General features: G+C 36.4%; 1 protein-coding gene across 2 annotated transcripts; it reads right to left on the reverse strand.

Annotated features, from left to right (window-relative positions):
- Nucleotides 1–1,980: 1,980 nt before the first annotated feature.
- On the reverse strand, nucleotides 1,981–18,136 carry srd5a1 (steroid-5-alpha-reductase, alpha polypeptide 1 (3-oxo-5 alpha-steroid delta 4-dehydrogenase alpha 1)). 2 transcript variants are annotated; one of them, XM_084132094.1, is made up of 6 exons: nucleotides 17,452–18,136; nucleotides 17,188–17,361; nucleotides 16,899–17,065; nucleotides 5,599–5,700; nucleotides 4,434–4,584; nucleotides 1,981–3,369 (listed from the first exon to the last, which is right to left on the reverse strand). In XM_084132094.1, the coding sequence occupies exons 1-6, from the start codon at nucleotides 17,496–17,498 to the stop codon at nucleotides 3,303–3,305; spliced, it is 708 nt and encodes a 235-aa protein (XP_083988220.1). In that variant the 5' UTR covers nucleotides 17,499–18,136; the 3' UTR covers nucleotides 1,981–3,302. The 2 variants fall into 2 exon arrangements, with proteins under 2 accessions (XP_083988220.1, XP_083988219.1); XM_084132093.1 differs by having other exon boundaries at nucleotides 17,188–18,082.
- Nucleotides 18,137–18,206: the final 70 nt, after the last annotated feature.

Raw genomic sequence — 18,206 nt, forward strand, 5'->3', positions numbered from 1 at the left:
ACAAAAAATACACGCAACAAAGCTGTTTTCTTGATGCTGCAGAAGTTCTCCAGATGCAGAATGTGTTACTGAAAAAAACCCATCCAGTTCCTGATGTGAAGTTCAAGCTGAAAACCAGTATTTTAATGGGAAATAATATGGTAAGCAAATCCTTAAAGGGATAGTTCACCCAAAAATGAAAATTCTGTCATAATTTACTCACCCTTATGTTGTTCTAAACCTGTATGAGTTTCTTTCTTCTGTTGAACTAAAAAGAAGATATTTTGAATAATGTTGGTAATCAAACAGTTATCAACAGTAATCAAACAGTTGACGGTAGCATAGCAACATAAGGGTGAGTAAATGATGACAGAATTTTCATTTATGGGCGAACTGTCCCTTAAATGACATTTGTACACAGATGTACACAGAAATATGCAAAAGGAAGCAATGCCAGTCTGATAAAACTATGAAAAATATGCATTCATTTCAAGGAAGTAAAACAATTTCACGCTCTAATTTGAAATCAATTTTCCTTTTATTGCAAATAACATAAAAAAAAAAAATCCTAATAAGCAAGCAAGACTGGAAATAAAAGGCAAGCCTAAATGTTAAATTGCCATCATGCTTTCGAGGAAAGAACAGGATTTCTCTGTTGGTAATAATAAATCATAATCTGACATGTTGAAGAGAGCGGATAAGCTCCTCCCACTGTGATTACGCAAGGAGTGCTTTGCCTTCAGCTCACGTGCAGCATGCGTGTACGGTGTGGGAAGGAAGCCACTCGCGGTCAGAACAGACATCTTGTGTGCTCATTATCACAGCACATGCAGAAACACAGAGATGGTTAATCCATACAGCGGATTGTGCATCATGCTGCTCTTCAGTGTTATAACAAGCTCTAGGATTCTCCTACATTACTCAAAGCCTTAAGCCCAAGTGAGGGGGTTGCTCGGTGTTGCAAAAGGTCATGCATGCGTGCAATATGGTTTGCAGGGGGATTTCATCATTGCTTTGCCTGAGGCTGGGGTTATTTATCCAAAGAACGGTCTGACAGATTGCTCCCTGCTCCACCTGACTCTTCCAACAGATTGACCATGAACATCTGAGGGGAATAAACTAGGATATTTTGAACTTCAATGTCAATAAATTAAACCTGAAATATGTCTAGGCATATGCTGAAGTAAAAGAAAACAGAGGAGCTGAACTATTAAAAAGATGGATAAGGTATATTATACAATCGTATAAAATACTCATTTCACACAGTATTACAGAACAGACGACAGGATATTTAGAAGCAATTTATATGACCTTCCACATTCCATAGTAAATGAACACTTTCCCTGCTGACATACAACACACAACTCTTGCCATATTTCATACATTGTGCCTGAAGGTATTATGAGCCCACCTGCAGCATGTCAAAACATGTCAGCGATGGTAAATGATGATGTTACAAGCATAACTTGCATACAAAAACAGTTGTAGCTATAATGGGAATGAAGAATCCATGAGTTTGTGATAATATTGTTGTACATTCTATGTAGTAAAGATAGTAGTATTATGGAAAATTTACCATGACCTGCATGATCTCTGTAAACATACAATAATTATCTTACAATGATGTAAAAAAACAACAAAAAAACCCCCGACATCGTCCCATATATTCAGGCATTTAAATATGCAGTTCTTTTTCTTTGAGAGCAGCATTCGGACTTGGGACACTTCTGGTTATTGATCTTAATATTTCATTTTGACAGCTTCATGTACTGACCCTACAGTATATTAACCCTGCCATCTGTTGCCTGAAAGTTCTTGGTAAACGTCAGGGAAAAACCTGTTTGACAGAGGATGCATTTAATTGTGTTAAGATCTAAGACAGTCAAATCCATTCGCTATGACAATATAATTTACACAATGTGCCTCTGTTGGAATTCATTAAATGTAATTTCTTAAACCTTCCAAGTAATCAGTAAACATAACACCATTACACTTTTGAAATCTATTTCAAAAGACTTTATTTCAACAGATTTTATTTTAACACTCTTTTTACAGTAACCAGGAACATTTTGAGTTTTTACACAAATGCAAATTTGCCATGAAGGGCTGAACATTTTGGATATGGGCTGAACCTGAAATCACATAATTCCCTACTATATAGTAAGTGAAAATCAGTAAGTGTCTAAATTCACAGTATTCATAAAATGGTAGGCAAAAAGTACCCATATGACCTACTACTTCTGGCGAGATTCTAAAGTGTGCATCCAATGGACACTTTAATATCCCATGAGGCCGCAGAAGAGGAGTTGTCAATAGCAGTGAAGCGATGCAAATGTTAAATTACATGACAAAGACCACATGATAATATACCGATTGCATTCATCCTATATAGAATTTACTTTTTTACGTTCATAAAATAATTACTCATTCAAAAAAAAAAAAAAAACCTACTCAGAGAATAAGCGATTTCGGATGCAGCCTTTGTGTAAAATGATATATGGTCACACTCGCAGTACTCACTCTTCCAACAGATAAATCATGTGTACCTTCACCTTTTCTGAGGCCTTACTCAGAAAACCTTGAATCCAGCATGACCAGCAGCACAGTTCAAAAAGTCCATGTTTTGCTGACCCAGGGTTACACAGTTTAAAAAAACAAAAACGACTGAGTGACTTTATCGACCCAGACGTCATTCACTAGCCTCCCACTCATTCATTTTTTAAAGTTAGACATCAACCTTCTTAGTATTCCTCAATCTAATCATCTGTTTTCTAATATTTTTTTTGTAATAAGCGTCTCTGATGACTCAATAAGTGCAATTCACCTTTATTCCTTAAGGTGGCACTGTCTGATACACAATGATGAGTGATGTTTTGTCAAATTGAACCCTTCCAAGTTCCAAAAGGTAACAAAATATGCTTATTTATTCTTTTGTAATTGTCATTAAAATATCAAGAGAGTTTTATACTATTGCGGCAGTTAGAGATCCATTCGTGTTAGATGTAGACCCGGGTCGCTAAAGACCCGAATATGTATAATTGCCGATTGTAGAAACGTTCATGCATTTAAGAGTTAATAGGCAAGTTCTGCATTATGGTAGCAGCTGTCTGCCATGTGTATTTGATCTGATCTCTCCATTGAGAAACTGTGAGATCTCTCACAGTAATGCTGTTTTTGCACTTCATAAATGTAAATGCTATAAAACTTAAAGAAAAATGTGTCTTGTAAAATTGAGTTTAATGCATTCTCCCCAGTCTCTGTATGTTACGACACCACTTCCTTTGAAACACTGTGGGAGTGTGGCCGCTGGGCTTACCACGGGATCAGAGCACAAACGGTATTAAAGCTTTCCTTGATTTTGGATAGTCTTCAAATTTTGTTAGATACCACCTGTAAAATAAAATGGCATATTTTTAACAACAGTCTGTCATACTGATATCAAAAAATGTATTATTGGTCATATTTCACCCTAAAAAAATAAATAATGAAAAATAAAATAATAAAATATGATTTAATATATTATTGCAGATGTGAAAGCACTTCAATAAATGAAAGTGTAAAAACATTATAGCAGTTTAAGTTTAATGTAAAATCAATCTAATAAACTAAACATTTTTATTTTATTTTATACAAATTCTTATATATATATATATATATATATATATATATATATATATATATATATATATATATATATATATATATATATATATATATATATATATAATATATAAATATATAAATATAAATATAAATATATATATTAAAAAATCTTTTTTTTTTCTCCAAAATAATTTGGAGAGTATAAATAATTTGCTAGAAAATATAAGTCACGCATCTAACCTAGATTTCATATCACAAAAACTGTGCCCAGTTAAAGGTTTTAAAATACTGTTTCCATGTCAAGGCAATATGCAATTTTCACAGGATGAATTTTGAGCGTTTACGCTTTCGATTATACCTTATTTATGATGATTACTAAAATATGTGAAGGGAAAAATGACAACGAAAAAGTGCACAAAGTGTCCTGCGACCAGGATACTGACAGTTAACAAGTTAAATGTTTAAATAGTTATATGTCATTGTAGTAGCTGTTAAAATTCCTTTATGCTTATTGAAATTTTATTTAATTTTATTCAGTTATTTATTATATAATATTACAGGAATGAGAATCTAATGAAAATAATCATTGGGAAAATGAAAATTACTCAAAAAAGAATTTGAAAGAATTTGCTTAACTGTGATGAAAATCTTGACCGTCCTAAAATAGGCTTCATCTTTTTAATTTATGATATATTATTAAAATATATATTTATATTTCTTATGATTCTGGAATTAAATCAGACATATGAGAATTGATAAATTAGAACTGAAAGCATTTTTTTTTTTTTTTTTTTTGGATAATTGCAGTCACATTGAGAAAGAATCCATTGTTTCTGACTGTAATGCCTTACTTGTGGTGGGCCATTCCTCTGCAGTACAGCACAATAAGAGTGAAGAGAGCGAAAGCTGCACTATGGGCCGAGTGACCGGCCAGAGCAAATCCAGCCCATTCCACAATCTCACCTAAGAAGTTCGCTCCAGATACATACTCAAACATGCCCCCTATGAACAGAAAATAGTTATGAAGAGACACTCAAATGGAAGACATCACACAAACAGTCTGTTTGCAAAGCAATAAGAAACTAATTTCAAGTCAGTTTTAAAGCAGTGAAACTGCATCACATGTGTCTAATGAAGTGTGAAACCATCTGTCCAGCATGCTGTCTGGTTTAATTTGTCAGAAATAAAGCATGTCTGATTCGTCATGTCAGTCATCACTTCTGCATCAAATAAAACAAGAACAAGCTTTTGGATCTAAAACAACTTTGACATACCACAATAATTTAAAATCCCTTTGAAGGCTGACTGACTGACTTGCTGAAAAAAAGCATAATATTTTTTGATAATATCATCTGAAGTTGTGATGTTAGACAGCTTTAAAATACTTTTAATAAAAAATAAAAAGTTAGTGGTATAAGAGATGATTTACATGATTTATATTTTGCATGGACTGAGTGTTTAGGAAAAGAGATAGAAGTGCATGTCACAAATTATTATGATCTCTGGAGCTGGTTGGTCCTGACAAGTTGCTGAGGAAATTAGTCATGACCAGCAAGGGCATCTATTTTTATTTTCACTCCGAGTCAAAGCCAAATTCAAAAGATGTTTTAGCATTACGTCAACACTCAAACCAGCACTGAAGAGGACGCCCTAGTGTTGACCAGCCATTTGAGCTGAATGCATGTGGTATGGTTCAAATGATTTGTGCTGTTCTGAATACTCTTGAATTTGTATGTATATTTGCACTGTGTGTTTATGAACATTTTATGAATTGTGAGTATTTAAATAGTGTGATTGAGTCAAAACAGTCTATTCCTAAAATCTAAAGCTGCATGCCATGTTCCTAAGCTGTCACTCAAAATGTTGTGATTGTTTTATAATTATGTGGAAAATGGTAAAGATGCTAAGCACAAAACATTTTAGTCCATATCAATTGAACAATTTAGGCCACATTTCTCTCTCTAACACATTTCCAATTCATAAATGGTGCTGTCAGTTTAAAAATTATTGTCTTACCTCGAGGTATCTTATAGCCCGTCTCCCCAGGCTTGCGAAGGTTCCTGAGGATATGGTCAGAGTGAATGTTAATGATCCATCCCAGGAGCCACATACAAGACCCTGAAAAAAAAAATAGATTCAGAATATGAAACATTCTGCACAACTGTTTTCAACATTGATAGAAATCTGATTGATTAGAAATGTTTCTTGAGCAGCAAATCAGCATTCAGAAGGATCACGTTACACTGAAGACTAGATAATATATATAATACATCTAAATACTAACAGAATTTTGTCCAGGTTATATCAGAGCCCGTCTACGGAGAGCCTTGGCACTTCCTATTAGCCCCATTGTATAGATCTTGGTTGCAGTTCCATTAGAATTCCACTGGAGGTGATCGCAGGCGAGTGCAGACTGAATGGGAGTCTATGGGGCTAGACGGGTAAATGTGTCTCTTTCACCCGATTGCCGTTGAGAAATCTCAGATTTTATTGTAGGTTTTGCAAGTTCAACATGGGTTATAGGTCGAAAGTTGAATGAACGAGTACTTATGTCCTTTCGATTTCTTACAGGTTGAGTTGTTGTTGCCCATAACACGCTAGCATTCTGCTAATGAATGCTGATTGGTCAGTGAAGGACTGATTACGACCAGAGATACCGCTTGATGGCATCGTGGCACCCGAAGCGGGACCAGAAACAAACAAAACAAAAACTCTTCTAGCACGTGTATTTACCTGTGTCAGCTGTGTTGTCGATGCCTCGAGAGAAAAGAAAGTGCAGAGCCCGAAAGCACCAGAGTGAGTGAAGGATTGCCGTGAAGCAGTATCTCTGGTCGTACGATGTGTGTGACGTCATTGACATTTTAAAAGACTTTTCAAAGCAAATAAGTGAATAAGTGACAAATAAGTGAAAATCTAACACCCAGCAATGTGTAATTTCTTTGCATCTCCTTTCGAATACAACATTCAAATTACTAGACAAAAAATTATATCCTGAGAAAAGTGGATTTTGATGGGTATTTCGCCATAGACCTCCATTCATTCTGCACTCGCCCGCGAGCGCCCCCGTATGGACAGAGACGTGTTACTGCAGCCAGTCCAGAAACCGGAAGTAAGCAGAGAGTGCCAATTCTCTTCCTATTAGACATTCTCTGGTTATATATACATAGTTCCCACAGGCCAATTAATGTCACGTGACCTCCCCGGAGACGCCATCTTTGAGGGCATAAGCTGCTGTGTTTACAAAGTTTTACAAGCAAATTTCGAATATTTCTTTATAATGTTACGAAAATCATGAAGAGACAAAGTGACAGAGATTATAAAGAGACTCCATTAACACAAGACAGAGAGAGGTACAATGCAAAATTTTCAGTCATAAATGGTGTGGATCCGTATGCGCTAAACTGAGCACTGATTTTGCAGCTTTGCCTCAGATACAGTATTATCCATGTGTACCATTATCTGGTATTGGCTAGGAGTTTTAACACATGTGAGCAATTCCGAGCCTGGAAATATGTGCATGAATATACACGGTATGAAAATAAATAAAACTCGCGTGCAAATTAATGTAACAGTTAATGCGTAACTACTTTATACGCGGGTTCTTTAGGGACATAATCTGAGATTGCAAGGCTGGAATGTGTGTGCGTCAGTCTGTGTCTGTGTGTGTGTGTGTGTGTGTGTGTGTGTGTGTGTGAGTGAGAGAGTCGCGGGCGCGATCGAACAGTGGAAACAATGTTGTTTTTGTATGTTTTTAATACCTCATTCATTTTGTACATACATGACATCATTCAAACTGCAAAGTGTTAACTTATATTTGTGTACACTCGCAATAAAACAACAAATTCTTGCGTGTTTTGAGGGAGTTTCTTTCCCGTTTATCCTCGCCAGCCATAACCTCCATCGTTGTTCTGACAAAAGCTTAACGTTAGTCTTCTCACATTCATGAAGTCTAATGACGGGTATACTGTAAAATCCAACTTTAACTGAACCTCCGGCACGATTTGAACATCCATTGACCCAGCAGGAGATGACCATTTTCACTTTTTATCACGAAATTAACTCGTTTCAGCTTCTTCTAATGTTCTGCCCACAGCATGCCCACAGAAATGGCGCCGGATCGGCAAATGCCCGTATGTTGTGACGTCATGTAGGAACTATGTATTGAATACTGTAAGAAAATAATAGCTACAAAAGCATGTAGGGAATGCAGATGAATACAGTGAATGACAGCTAATGTTCGGTCAACCATGACATCAGCGAGTTCAGAAAGAAAAAACAATATACTCTGCAGTGGTCAATGTTCAAGTAACCAGGTCAGGTGACCTAAGGTTCAGGGAAAAGATCTAGAACGTGAGAGTAACAATAATCCTGACAAGTGATTTTTTATGTCTCTTCCTTGACTAATAGAGTCATTGAATGTGCCGTGTTCTCTCATATCCAGATGGTGGCCTGGTGGTGATGGATGAATTCCAGTGTCAGCTCTAAAAATGGAATATTTCAGTATTTATTATGAATGATTCATCCGTGCAAATCATATATTTAAAAAAAAAATCATATGCTCTACTAATCTTTTGAAGGGTTACAACTTTAAGAATCTATTTCAAATATGCTTCTGTACATAACATCATGATAAAGAATCTTTTAAGGTTAAGATCTCAGCAAAGTTGCAATTTCTGTTCTCTCCTTATTGTCAGACTGATGGGATTAGCACACGAATGATTCACTGAGAATCTCACCTTTTGTTCTGCAAATGGCTTTCGGACCCATATGGCTCTTGGAGCCTTATGCTGATTGAATTAGGATTGGCCAGACCCTCACAGTCTAGGGTGTTACCTTAACCTGTATACTTAATTTGCATGCTTTGTTCAGAATCTCCACCTCTATGTAATCCCTCCCCCTTGGAATGTATATAACTACAATGCATACTGTATTAGAGTTAGATTATGTTGGAAGTACTACAGCAACGTACAGCGGAGTTCTCAATAAAGAATAACTTCCGTTGAACGCAATCCCAACTGTCTCCTGGTCTCTGCTTCGATGAAAGAAAACTTTACAACAGATGGTGCCCTGTGACCCGGATGGAGAAAAAGGAAACTCAAAGAACTTCAAGCTCAAAGAACTGAATCTTGAAACTTCAAGCTCAACAAAAGATCTGACAAAGATTGCCAGACTGAATCTTTCCAGCTTCCTCCAGATTGAAAACTTCAAGCTCCAAAAAGATCTCAATGCCTGACTGAGTTCCAGACTGAATCTTGAAACTTCAAGCTCAAAGTTCTCAACAAAGCTGACTGAGTTCCAGACGAATTTTTTTCTGTACCACCAACGATTCGGTGAGTTTCACTCCATTCAAAGAACCAATGCAGACCAGTACAAATGTGTTTTTCCTCTGCACCGTTCAGAGAAGTAGTTAACAAACAGCTGTAGAGTTTGGTTAACTAAAGATGAGCCTCTAAAAAAGTTTTTCTTTTAGAGATGAAATTTATCCTCTGTTGTTGGCAGGGAAGATTAACAGTTACATGTTAATATTGTGTGTATGCTCTTGCTAGAGAAGACCTATCTGTAAGCTAGAGAAAGTTAGCATCAAGTGCTAATAGTTGGTATCCTTTGCTTTAGGCAGAGAAGAATTAGCTTTACGTGCTAGTTATTTCTGTTGATCCTCTGTTCTTGTCGGCAGGGAAGTCAAGTGTGGTAATTTGGAAAGTTAACAATAGTTAAGCTGTGTTAACAAGTGTACCCTCTATTGTAGACAGTAGAGAGAAGTTTTAATGTTTTTGATTGTGTGGTAACAAAGAAATTCACAAAATGGTTAGAAGGAATGCTAGATTGATTCCAACAAATGAGAAAACTGGACGAGCTACCCCTTTATGGACAGACAATGAGTTTAAGTCTTTGTTATCAGAGCACATGGACACAATAGTGACTGAGCAAGTCAGATTGAATTTAACAAGGAAATTTGACATTGATGCAGACAAAGTATGGTCAATTGAAGATTGCAAGAAAGTGTTGGGTGCATGTATCAGGAAGAAAAATGTGAAAGGCATTATCTGTTGTCACAGAGAATTTAGCTTATCCATTGCACAAGAACAAGCTCAGTGTATTGCTAAGTTAAACGATCAGAACAAACAATTGCAGACTCACATGTCCTGTCTCAAGACAAAGGTGGGTCATAACAAAGCCTCAACCAAATGTGATTTAGAAGACCAACAGTTAGATGAAAGCTATCCTGATTTACAGTCTTTTGATAGTATAGAGGACAATGTCAATGCAGATGTAAATGCAGTTGAAGTGTGCGTAGCTAGACAAAAGCCTCAGGGAAAAGGTGTTGATACAGTTTCATTTGCAACCCCCATATTGCAGCCACAAGCAGTCAAAACACCTTTAGGTCCTAAAGACATAGAGAGACTTGCTGAAAGTTTGCCATCAGTGCAAAGAAATTTTTCTGAGTTTAGAAGAGAGTTGTCCAAAAAGATGCGGCTCTATGAAATGTCTCTATCTGAAATCACCCAGCTAATATCACAGATCTTGACTGAGTCGGAATTCAATGATTTTGAAAGTGCTGTAAGCAATTCCAAACTGCAACATGTCAGTAAAGGTGATTTGAGAGAAGGTGTTTTGAAAATCCTAAAGAATATCTTAGGACCCAAAATCGATTGGTCGAAAATGACCAATTGTGTACAGAAGAAGGGTGAAACTGTTTGTGAGTACACAGAACGATTCTGTCAGTCAGCTGCAGTGTACAGTGGAATTGCAGACACGCCAGAGAAGGTGTTAGGTGATAATGGCCCTTTGGTTCGCACATGGTTTCATTGTCTTTTGCCAGAACACAGAAAGGCGTTGCCTTACTTAAACATCACATGGTGTACAAGAACCCTGCAAGACAACTTTTAGTTTAGTTACTTGGGAAAGAGACTCTGATGTCAAAGAGAGAGTAAGAATAGCAGCAGTTTCTGTTATGGTCAACTCAGAGAAGAAAAAGAAACGCAAATGTCCTAGAGAAGCCAGTTGTTCTTACTGTGGCAAGCACAGACATTTCGGAAAAGAATGTAGAAAAAACAAAAATAACTTAAGACAAGTTAACAATGTTATGCAGCTTTTACTACATTTGTTTGCTACTTTGAAGCAACCCCTCCCCTCGTCATTGGACTCGTGGGTAAGCTTTTTGAGGTGTTAACCATTTGGGCTGTGATTGCTTAATCTCCCCAGTAACTTACAACAAAGATGAAAGACTTATTGACTGTCACAGCCTTTGTTTGGGGGACATTCAGTATACTCACAGCCTTAAATGTTATACTGCAGAACATTACAATCAGACAACCATCCTCTGTTATGATGCCTACTAGGACTGATGTTTCACTGGAGAATGGAAATGTGCCAATTTTCTCACACACTCTACAGTGTGCACACAACAGGGACAGAATAGGACACACAGATCAGTGCGGAGCCCATGGAAGAACCGAAGTGCAACAGGCCTCAGGGGTCAGCCATGTGGTGAAGATTTCCTCATCCCCCCTCTTATCCCCACCTCACTGGTCCATAGGTGTCAAATAAATTAAGAAATAGGGAAAGAATGAAACAACAAAAGCAGACTCTGAAAACGATACAACCCGTATTTAAACAAATACTGCTACAACCCTAGTGTTTGAAGAAATACTGCTCTCTGTTTTTCTGTTTTCTGTCTTACAGTGTGCAATAAAGGCTGGTTTCTAAAGTACTTCTTCCTGACTCTATGTATTAATGCTCATGGGTAGCCTAAATGGGTTCCATTCAGACCTTAACATTAAGTATTTTACTGTTATACGTCAACAAGATTCAACAAGACATTTTCACCTGGCTAGACCCAATGTTTAGATCTGTTGTAGTATTTATGCAAATTAGCACATACGTAATTAGATTATGCACCGTTTGTCCATGTTAACAAACAATTTCAAATAACTTGTAATACATTTTTTGTTTGTCTTGATGTAAGTAATCAACTCAGTAATTTTCATGGCGATATCTAAAGGTGAAAAGTTTTACCCTATTCACGTAAGAAAAAGAATGAATAGGCTATATTTGGGTCTTTTTCGAAACTTTCCCCTAATGGGATTCTTCAGGGCTTTTTTTTTCCTTACTCAGGACATATTGAGGATACAAAATCAGTTGGGTTTGCTTCGGTTGCAATTTGTTCAAGGTTGACCCCCATTTTGGCTTAAAATGACTGGACTAGATGGCGGAGTGACAAGTCGAACTTTACACAGGCTCTGATATATTTGTGTATAAGGCCGTTTATTCCTGGTCTGTGGTTATTGCATTTACTTATTTAAATGCTTTAAAGCTTTTTTGTTGCTACTTTCATGTGAACTTTTGTTTTTGTAAGACTTTTCACTTGCCTTTCTACGTTGCACTTGCTGAAGTGATATGGCGGGGAAAACTGGAGAACATGCCTATGAGTCGACAGCTTCAGGTGTTGTCAGGGAGGAAACTGATGTAATGGAGGTTGAAGTGTCGTCTGCTAAAGATGCTCGACAGCAGACAATGCCTCACACCCAATGTCACCACCTCAAAGAGCATGCACAGAGTCCAAATTAAAACAATTCCCCGTCGTCCAAATTAAACAATTCCCCATCGTAAGTACACATTGATGGCCTAAGACACGAAACGAGCGGCTTGTGTGAGAAAACGAACAGTATTTATATCGTTTTTACCTCTTATACACAGCCATGTCCAAGTGATCTGATCTGACGTGTACGCAGACTGGTGCATAGATATATACACTAGATGTCGCCTTGTCTACAGCAGTTCATTGGAACGAATGTCTTTAAGGCGACATCTAGTGTATATATATATGCACCAGTCTGCGTACACGTCACACACCAGGATGCGCGCGTGCCCTCAGATCACTTGGACGTGGCTGTGTATAAGAGGTAAAAACGATATAAATACTGTTCGTTTTCTCACACAAACCGCTCGTTTCGTGTCTTAGGCCATCAATGTGTACTTACGATGGGGAATTGTTTAATTTGGACGACGGGGAATTGTTTTAATTTGGACTCTGTGCATGCTCTTTGAGGTGGTGACCATAGACCTGCATTCAATGACTGACAGACAAGAACGGTTTGACCTAAAAATATCAAAATTGAAACTACTGCGGAAAAAAAGACACCTACATCTTGGATGCCCTTGAGGTAAGCTAAAACATACCAAAATTTAATTTCAAAGTGAACTACTTCTTCAAGTTCATACGTTATATCGGCCTAAAATGTGTTACTATGCCTGTGCAAGAGGTACGATATTTGAAAGCTAGCAGTTTTTTCTTTTCATTCAAGTTTATGTCTTTTTCTTTGTTATCTTTAAATGTTCGAGGTATTAGGTGTAATGTTAAACGTAAGGCACTTTTTCTTTTTTGCAAGGAGCAAGTAAAAGTCAATTTTTTCTTTCTTCAAGAGACTCATTCAACTGATGTAGATGTGAGATTTTGGAAGTCACAATGGGGTGGAGAGGCTTTTTTTTCTCATGGAACTTCCCACTCAGCAGGGGTCGCTTTTTTGTTTAAACAAATGGACAGCAAAATGATTGCAAGTTCAGGCGATAACGAGGGTCACTGGATTATGGTGGTTCTTGAGGCAAATGAATGTAATTACATCTTGATCAACATCTATGGTTACACTAACAAGGCCGCAAATAAGTTGTTTTTTCAGAATATGGCTACAAGAATTGACGACTGGAAGAACACATATTTTACAGACAAAATTATTATTGGAGGGGATTTTAACGCCGTTCCAGATGAATGGCAGGATAGGTATCCCACTCCTTTAAAACACTTTTTCTTATAACCCCCTAATCTATAACATATCCCAGTTTCTTGATCTAATTGATGTTTGGCGTGTAAGGAACCCACTTAAAAAACAATTTACATGGGGGTCTTTTTCAGGGCGCATTCAACGTTCTAGATTGGATTTTTGGTTGATAACTAGTAATCTTCTTTCTTCCTCATTTGACTGTGATATTTCTCCTTCAGTTTTAACTGATCACAGTGCTATTTCACTTTCTCTTAGGAGCAATGGCAGTTCACCTTTTACCAGAACTCATTGGAAGTTTAACAACAATCTGTTAAAGTGTGAATAATTTTGTAACTCTGTTTTGTTAATGATTAACAATGTTAAAACTATGCCCGAATTAACTTCAATTGGAAAATGGGAATGGGTTAAATTTAACATTAAAAAATTGGCAATTAAAGAAGGTAAACAAATTGTAAATGCTAGAAAATCAAGGCAGATAACAATTTTATCAAGACTAAATTACTTTGGAAGATATTCTTAGCGAGAGAGAGCAGAAAGAACTTCACTCTCTTCATTTAGAGCTGGATGATTTTTATACTGAAAAGGCTAAAGGAGCATTCATACGCTCAAGAGCCAGGTGGATTGAGGAGGGGAAAAAAAATTCTTCATATTTCTTTAATTTAGAAAAACATAAACAAGCTTTAAAAACTATTAATAAACTAAGCATTAATAACTGTATAAGTGAAGAGAAAACAGTGATTGATGATTACATCTATTCCTTCTATAGTGATTTATATAAATCAAAATTTACAAAAAGAGATTGTGATTTTTTCTTTTCCTACTTAAAAGATAAAGTTCCTATAATAGACCCTAATTTTAGAAATATGATGGAAGCTGACATTGAGATTTCAGAATTAGACATTGCGATTAAACAAATGTCTAATGGAAAGTCCCCAGGTATTGATGGCATCACAGTAGAACTATATAAACATTTTTGGCCCGAAATAAGAATCTTAGTTTTTGAAGCACTAAAAACGTGTATAGGTAAAGCTGAATTGTCGTCATCAATGAAGCATGGCTTAATTATTCTAGTTCCAAAGTCTAACAAGGATAAATTATTTTTAGACAATTGGAGACCAATAACTCTTGTGTAATGATTTCAAATTGCTTTCTCATGTTTTTGCGATACCTTAAAAAAGGTATCGGTGAAATTATCAGTGAAACACAATCGGCTTTTATCAAAGGGAGAAGTATTCACAGTCATATTAGATTAGTCCATGATATGCTTGATTATAATTATTTAATTCCTCAGACAAGCTTACTTCTATTTCTAGACTTTTTCAAGGCGTTTGATACCCTTGAACACCCTTTTCTGTTCAAATCTCTAGAAATGTTTGGCTTTGGTCCTATGTTTTGTAAAGTGATCTCCATGTTCTATAATGATATTTTCAGTAGCGTTTCCCTTAACTTAGGTTCATCACCCAGAATTCAAATTAAACGAGGAATCCGTCAGGGATGTCCTATTTCACCATTACTTTTTAATCTTGCAGTCAAATTGATGTCTTTATTTATAAAAAAATGGAGGACAATGTAGGCATAGACATTCTCGGTAGAACCTTTACTATATTTACCAATTTGCAGACGACACCCTTTTATTTCTTAAAAATAAAGAGGCGCTTCCATTACTTATTGATCAAATTGCTATCTTTTCAAAGGCATCAGGTCTGACCCTAAACTTTAAAAAGTGTGAATTAATGGCTATCCATAATTGTGATTTAGAAGATATAGAGGGGATTCCAGTGAAAAAGGAGGTTAAGTACCTTGGGGTTATGATTACCAAAAATGTTGTTAATAGAGAACATTCAAATTTTAACTCTAAGATAGAAAATATGAAGAAATCCCTAAATCACTGGTTATCTCGAGACCTATCTTTATTGGGTAGAATCCTCTTGACTAAAATTGAGGGAATATCTAAACTTATCTATTTATCTCATGCTTTGTATACTGCCCCAAAAGTAGTTAAATCAGTGAATTCAATTTTATTTAAATTTATATGGAGAAATAAAACACATTATTTACGTAAATTCCACATGGTTAAAGAGTATGAACATGGAGGTTTGAGAGCCATTGATTTTGAATACTTTCAGAATAAAATGGCTGAAAGAGTGTTTAGCAAAGTCACACTCAATATGGTACCATATTCCCAATCACATTTTCAATAATATTGGCGGCCTTGAATTTGTGTTGAGATGTGATCTTGATCTCTGTAAAATTCCTCTGAATTTATCTAATTTTCATAAACAAGTATTGCTTTTTTGGAAAATGATATTTATCCATAATTTCTCCCCTCACAACTCCACTCTATGGAACAATAGGGCTATAGTTATTAATAGGAAATCTCTGTTTAAAAGTGATTGGTATAGTAAAGGCATTATTTTTATTCATGATTTATTAGATGATAATGGATATTTCTTATCTCATAATGATTTCATTAATAAATATAGAGTTAGAATTACAATTAAAGGTTATGATAAGGTAAGCAATGCTAAACCCACTGGATTGCTAAGAATAATCCAAAGTAGTTTTTCTGATCCTTTATCTAGACCTGTAGTTTCCCTTCCCTCTTTAAAAATATGTAATGTAGACCTCTTAGACAGTAAGTGTAATAACAAACTTATTTACAAAGAACTCAAACGTATTATCACTGGCGATTATCAGTGCTATTTTTTGGGAGATGTTGAAACCTCAGTGAAGGATAAAGCTTTTACCTGCTATATGGCATACCCAGTTGCTCCGAAGGTCAAGGAGACTCATTACAAAATCATGTTTAAGGTTTACCCAGTTAATGATTTTATACAGAATCGATTTCATTTTAAGGTGGAATCCTGTGGCTTTTGTTCTTCTTGTCCTGAAACTCTCGATCACCTATTCTTTTTTGTCAGGTTTGTCAGATTGTCAGGTTACTTCGAAATTTTGGTTTGATATACATAGCTGGCTGTCAGTAAAAATGGAGGCAATTCCTCCTATAGCCCTACAAGATGTGCTCTTTTTTAAGTGTGATTTAAACTTACCCTTCATTGATGTTGTAAATTTTGTTTTATTGATGGGTAAATATCATATCCATACTTGTAAATGGAAAAAATGTAAGCCCTCCTTTAATATATCTCTATGTGATTTTACTCAAATGTTTCAGAGCTTCAAATACTTCAAAAAACGTAATAGAAAGTCTGAAACTTTATGTCTCTCTTTATCAAAATATTTACTTTTTTAGTATTTTCATTCCTTTGATGTATACTGGCTACGTGCTTGTCTTCACCCTTGCTCCTTCCTTTTTTTATATTTTTTATTCAAACTCTGTATTTACCTAAATGGAAGTGTCTTACAGTGTTGTTTGTTCCCTGTCTTGTTTTGTACATTCTGCATAATAAAAAAACAAACAAAAACAAAAAACCCTAGATTCTATCATATATGAAAGAGAATAAGGATACTAGGATCCTAATACTAGGATGATTGAAAATGACACTTATACACTGTGAATAATTACACTATAGCACCCACCTGTGATGAAACAGGGATGTGTAACCCAATCAGGTGGGTAATCTGCATAGTGACTCAGGTATCTTGCCTGCAGATACCCATTATAGATGCAGAAGACAAAGGCCATAGCAAACGAGAAGAATGGTGTCGATTTTCCTCCTCGAATTAAAAATGGGTAGATGAGGGACCTAGGAGAAATACGTTTAATATAAAGTTCCCACTTGCAAGACAATATAAAATAACTTACTGACACATGTATGGCTTTTCCCCACCCCCATTTTATATGTTGCGTAACAAAAACAAATCCTACCTTTGCGCGTAATGGCAAATGAACATGAGAAGAAGCAGTTGGTTGGGCAGGTGTATTATCTTTGCACATGGACTCCATAGTACCAAACACAAAGGCACCAGAAAAGCCGGCAATTCTTGAACGAACCAGGCGAACTTGACATTTACAGGGAATCCAAACCTGCTGGATGCATATCTGCCATAGGGCACGTGCTCAAAGAGTAAAGTCACAAAAGTTATGAATGCCATCACCATCATCAAGTACGATAAACAATCCAAAACGTACCGTTCTTCCTCCTCCGAAGAAAATAATATCTTTAGAATAGCGTCCATAGTTGCTAATGGAAATACTACTTATAAACAAAAGAAAGGTTTGGGTAATGTTTGTTTGTGTGTAACTAGTTCTCGTGCACGAACCCCCCTATGACACGAACTGATGGTGCGTTCAAGTCCTCCTGGGAAGTTCGTACGTACGAGGTGGGAAGTCGTGCTTATAACGACATGTGCGTTCAAGTCACTTTCGTCGGTGCAAAATGGCGGAGTACTTTCTCTTAATTAATTACACAAAAATACAATAAGGTTCTTAAACTCTTGTTCTAGAAAATGAAGAACAAAGAAATGTGCATCAGGTGTACTTTGTATTTTTATGTTTTTATGAAGCCACTGCCAACTCATCGTTACATGTTGCATTGTTATATTATAATACTATTATATTCCGTGTTGGCAATTAGCTAACTGCGCTGTAAATAGAAAAGCCTGACAATATCACAGCTAAATACCTTTACGTATTGTGTATTCCGCCATGTTAATCACTGACACGCCCCCAACTCGTAAAGATCGGAGCTTAGAGAAAATCCCGAGCTTCCCACTGGTATTTACGACATTGTGGTGGCGTTCAACTCGTAAATACGATCTATACGAGATGACTTGAACGCACCATGACTCCATGGAAATCTGGGAGACCCGCCCATAGACATCATATGAGGCCAATCAGGAGAGGCAATGGGCGGGGTATGTGTCAAAACACGCCTTCATATATGC

The sequence above is a fragment of the Abramis brama genome, assembly GCF_963993115.1.
Source record: "Abramis brama genome assembly, chromosome: 12".
NCBI classification, from domain to species: Eukaryota; Metazoa; Chordata; class Actinopteri; order Cypriniformes; family Leuciscidae; genus Abramis; species Abramis brama.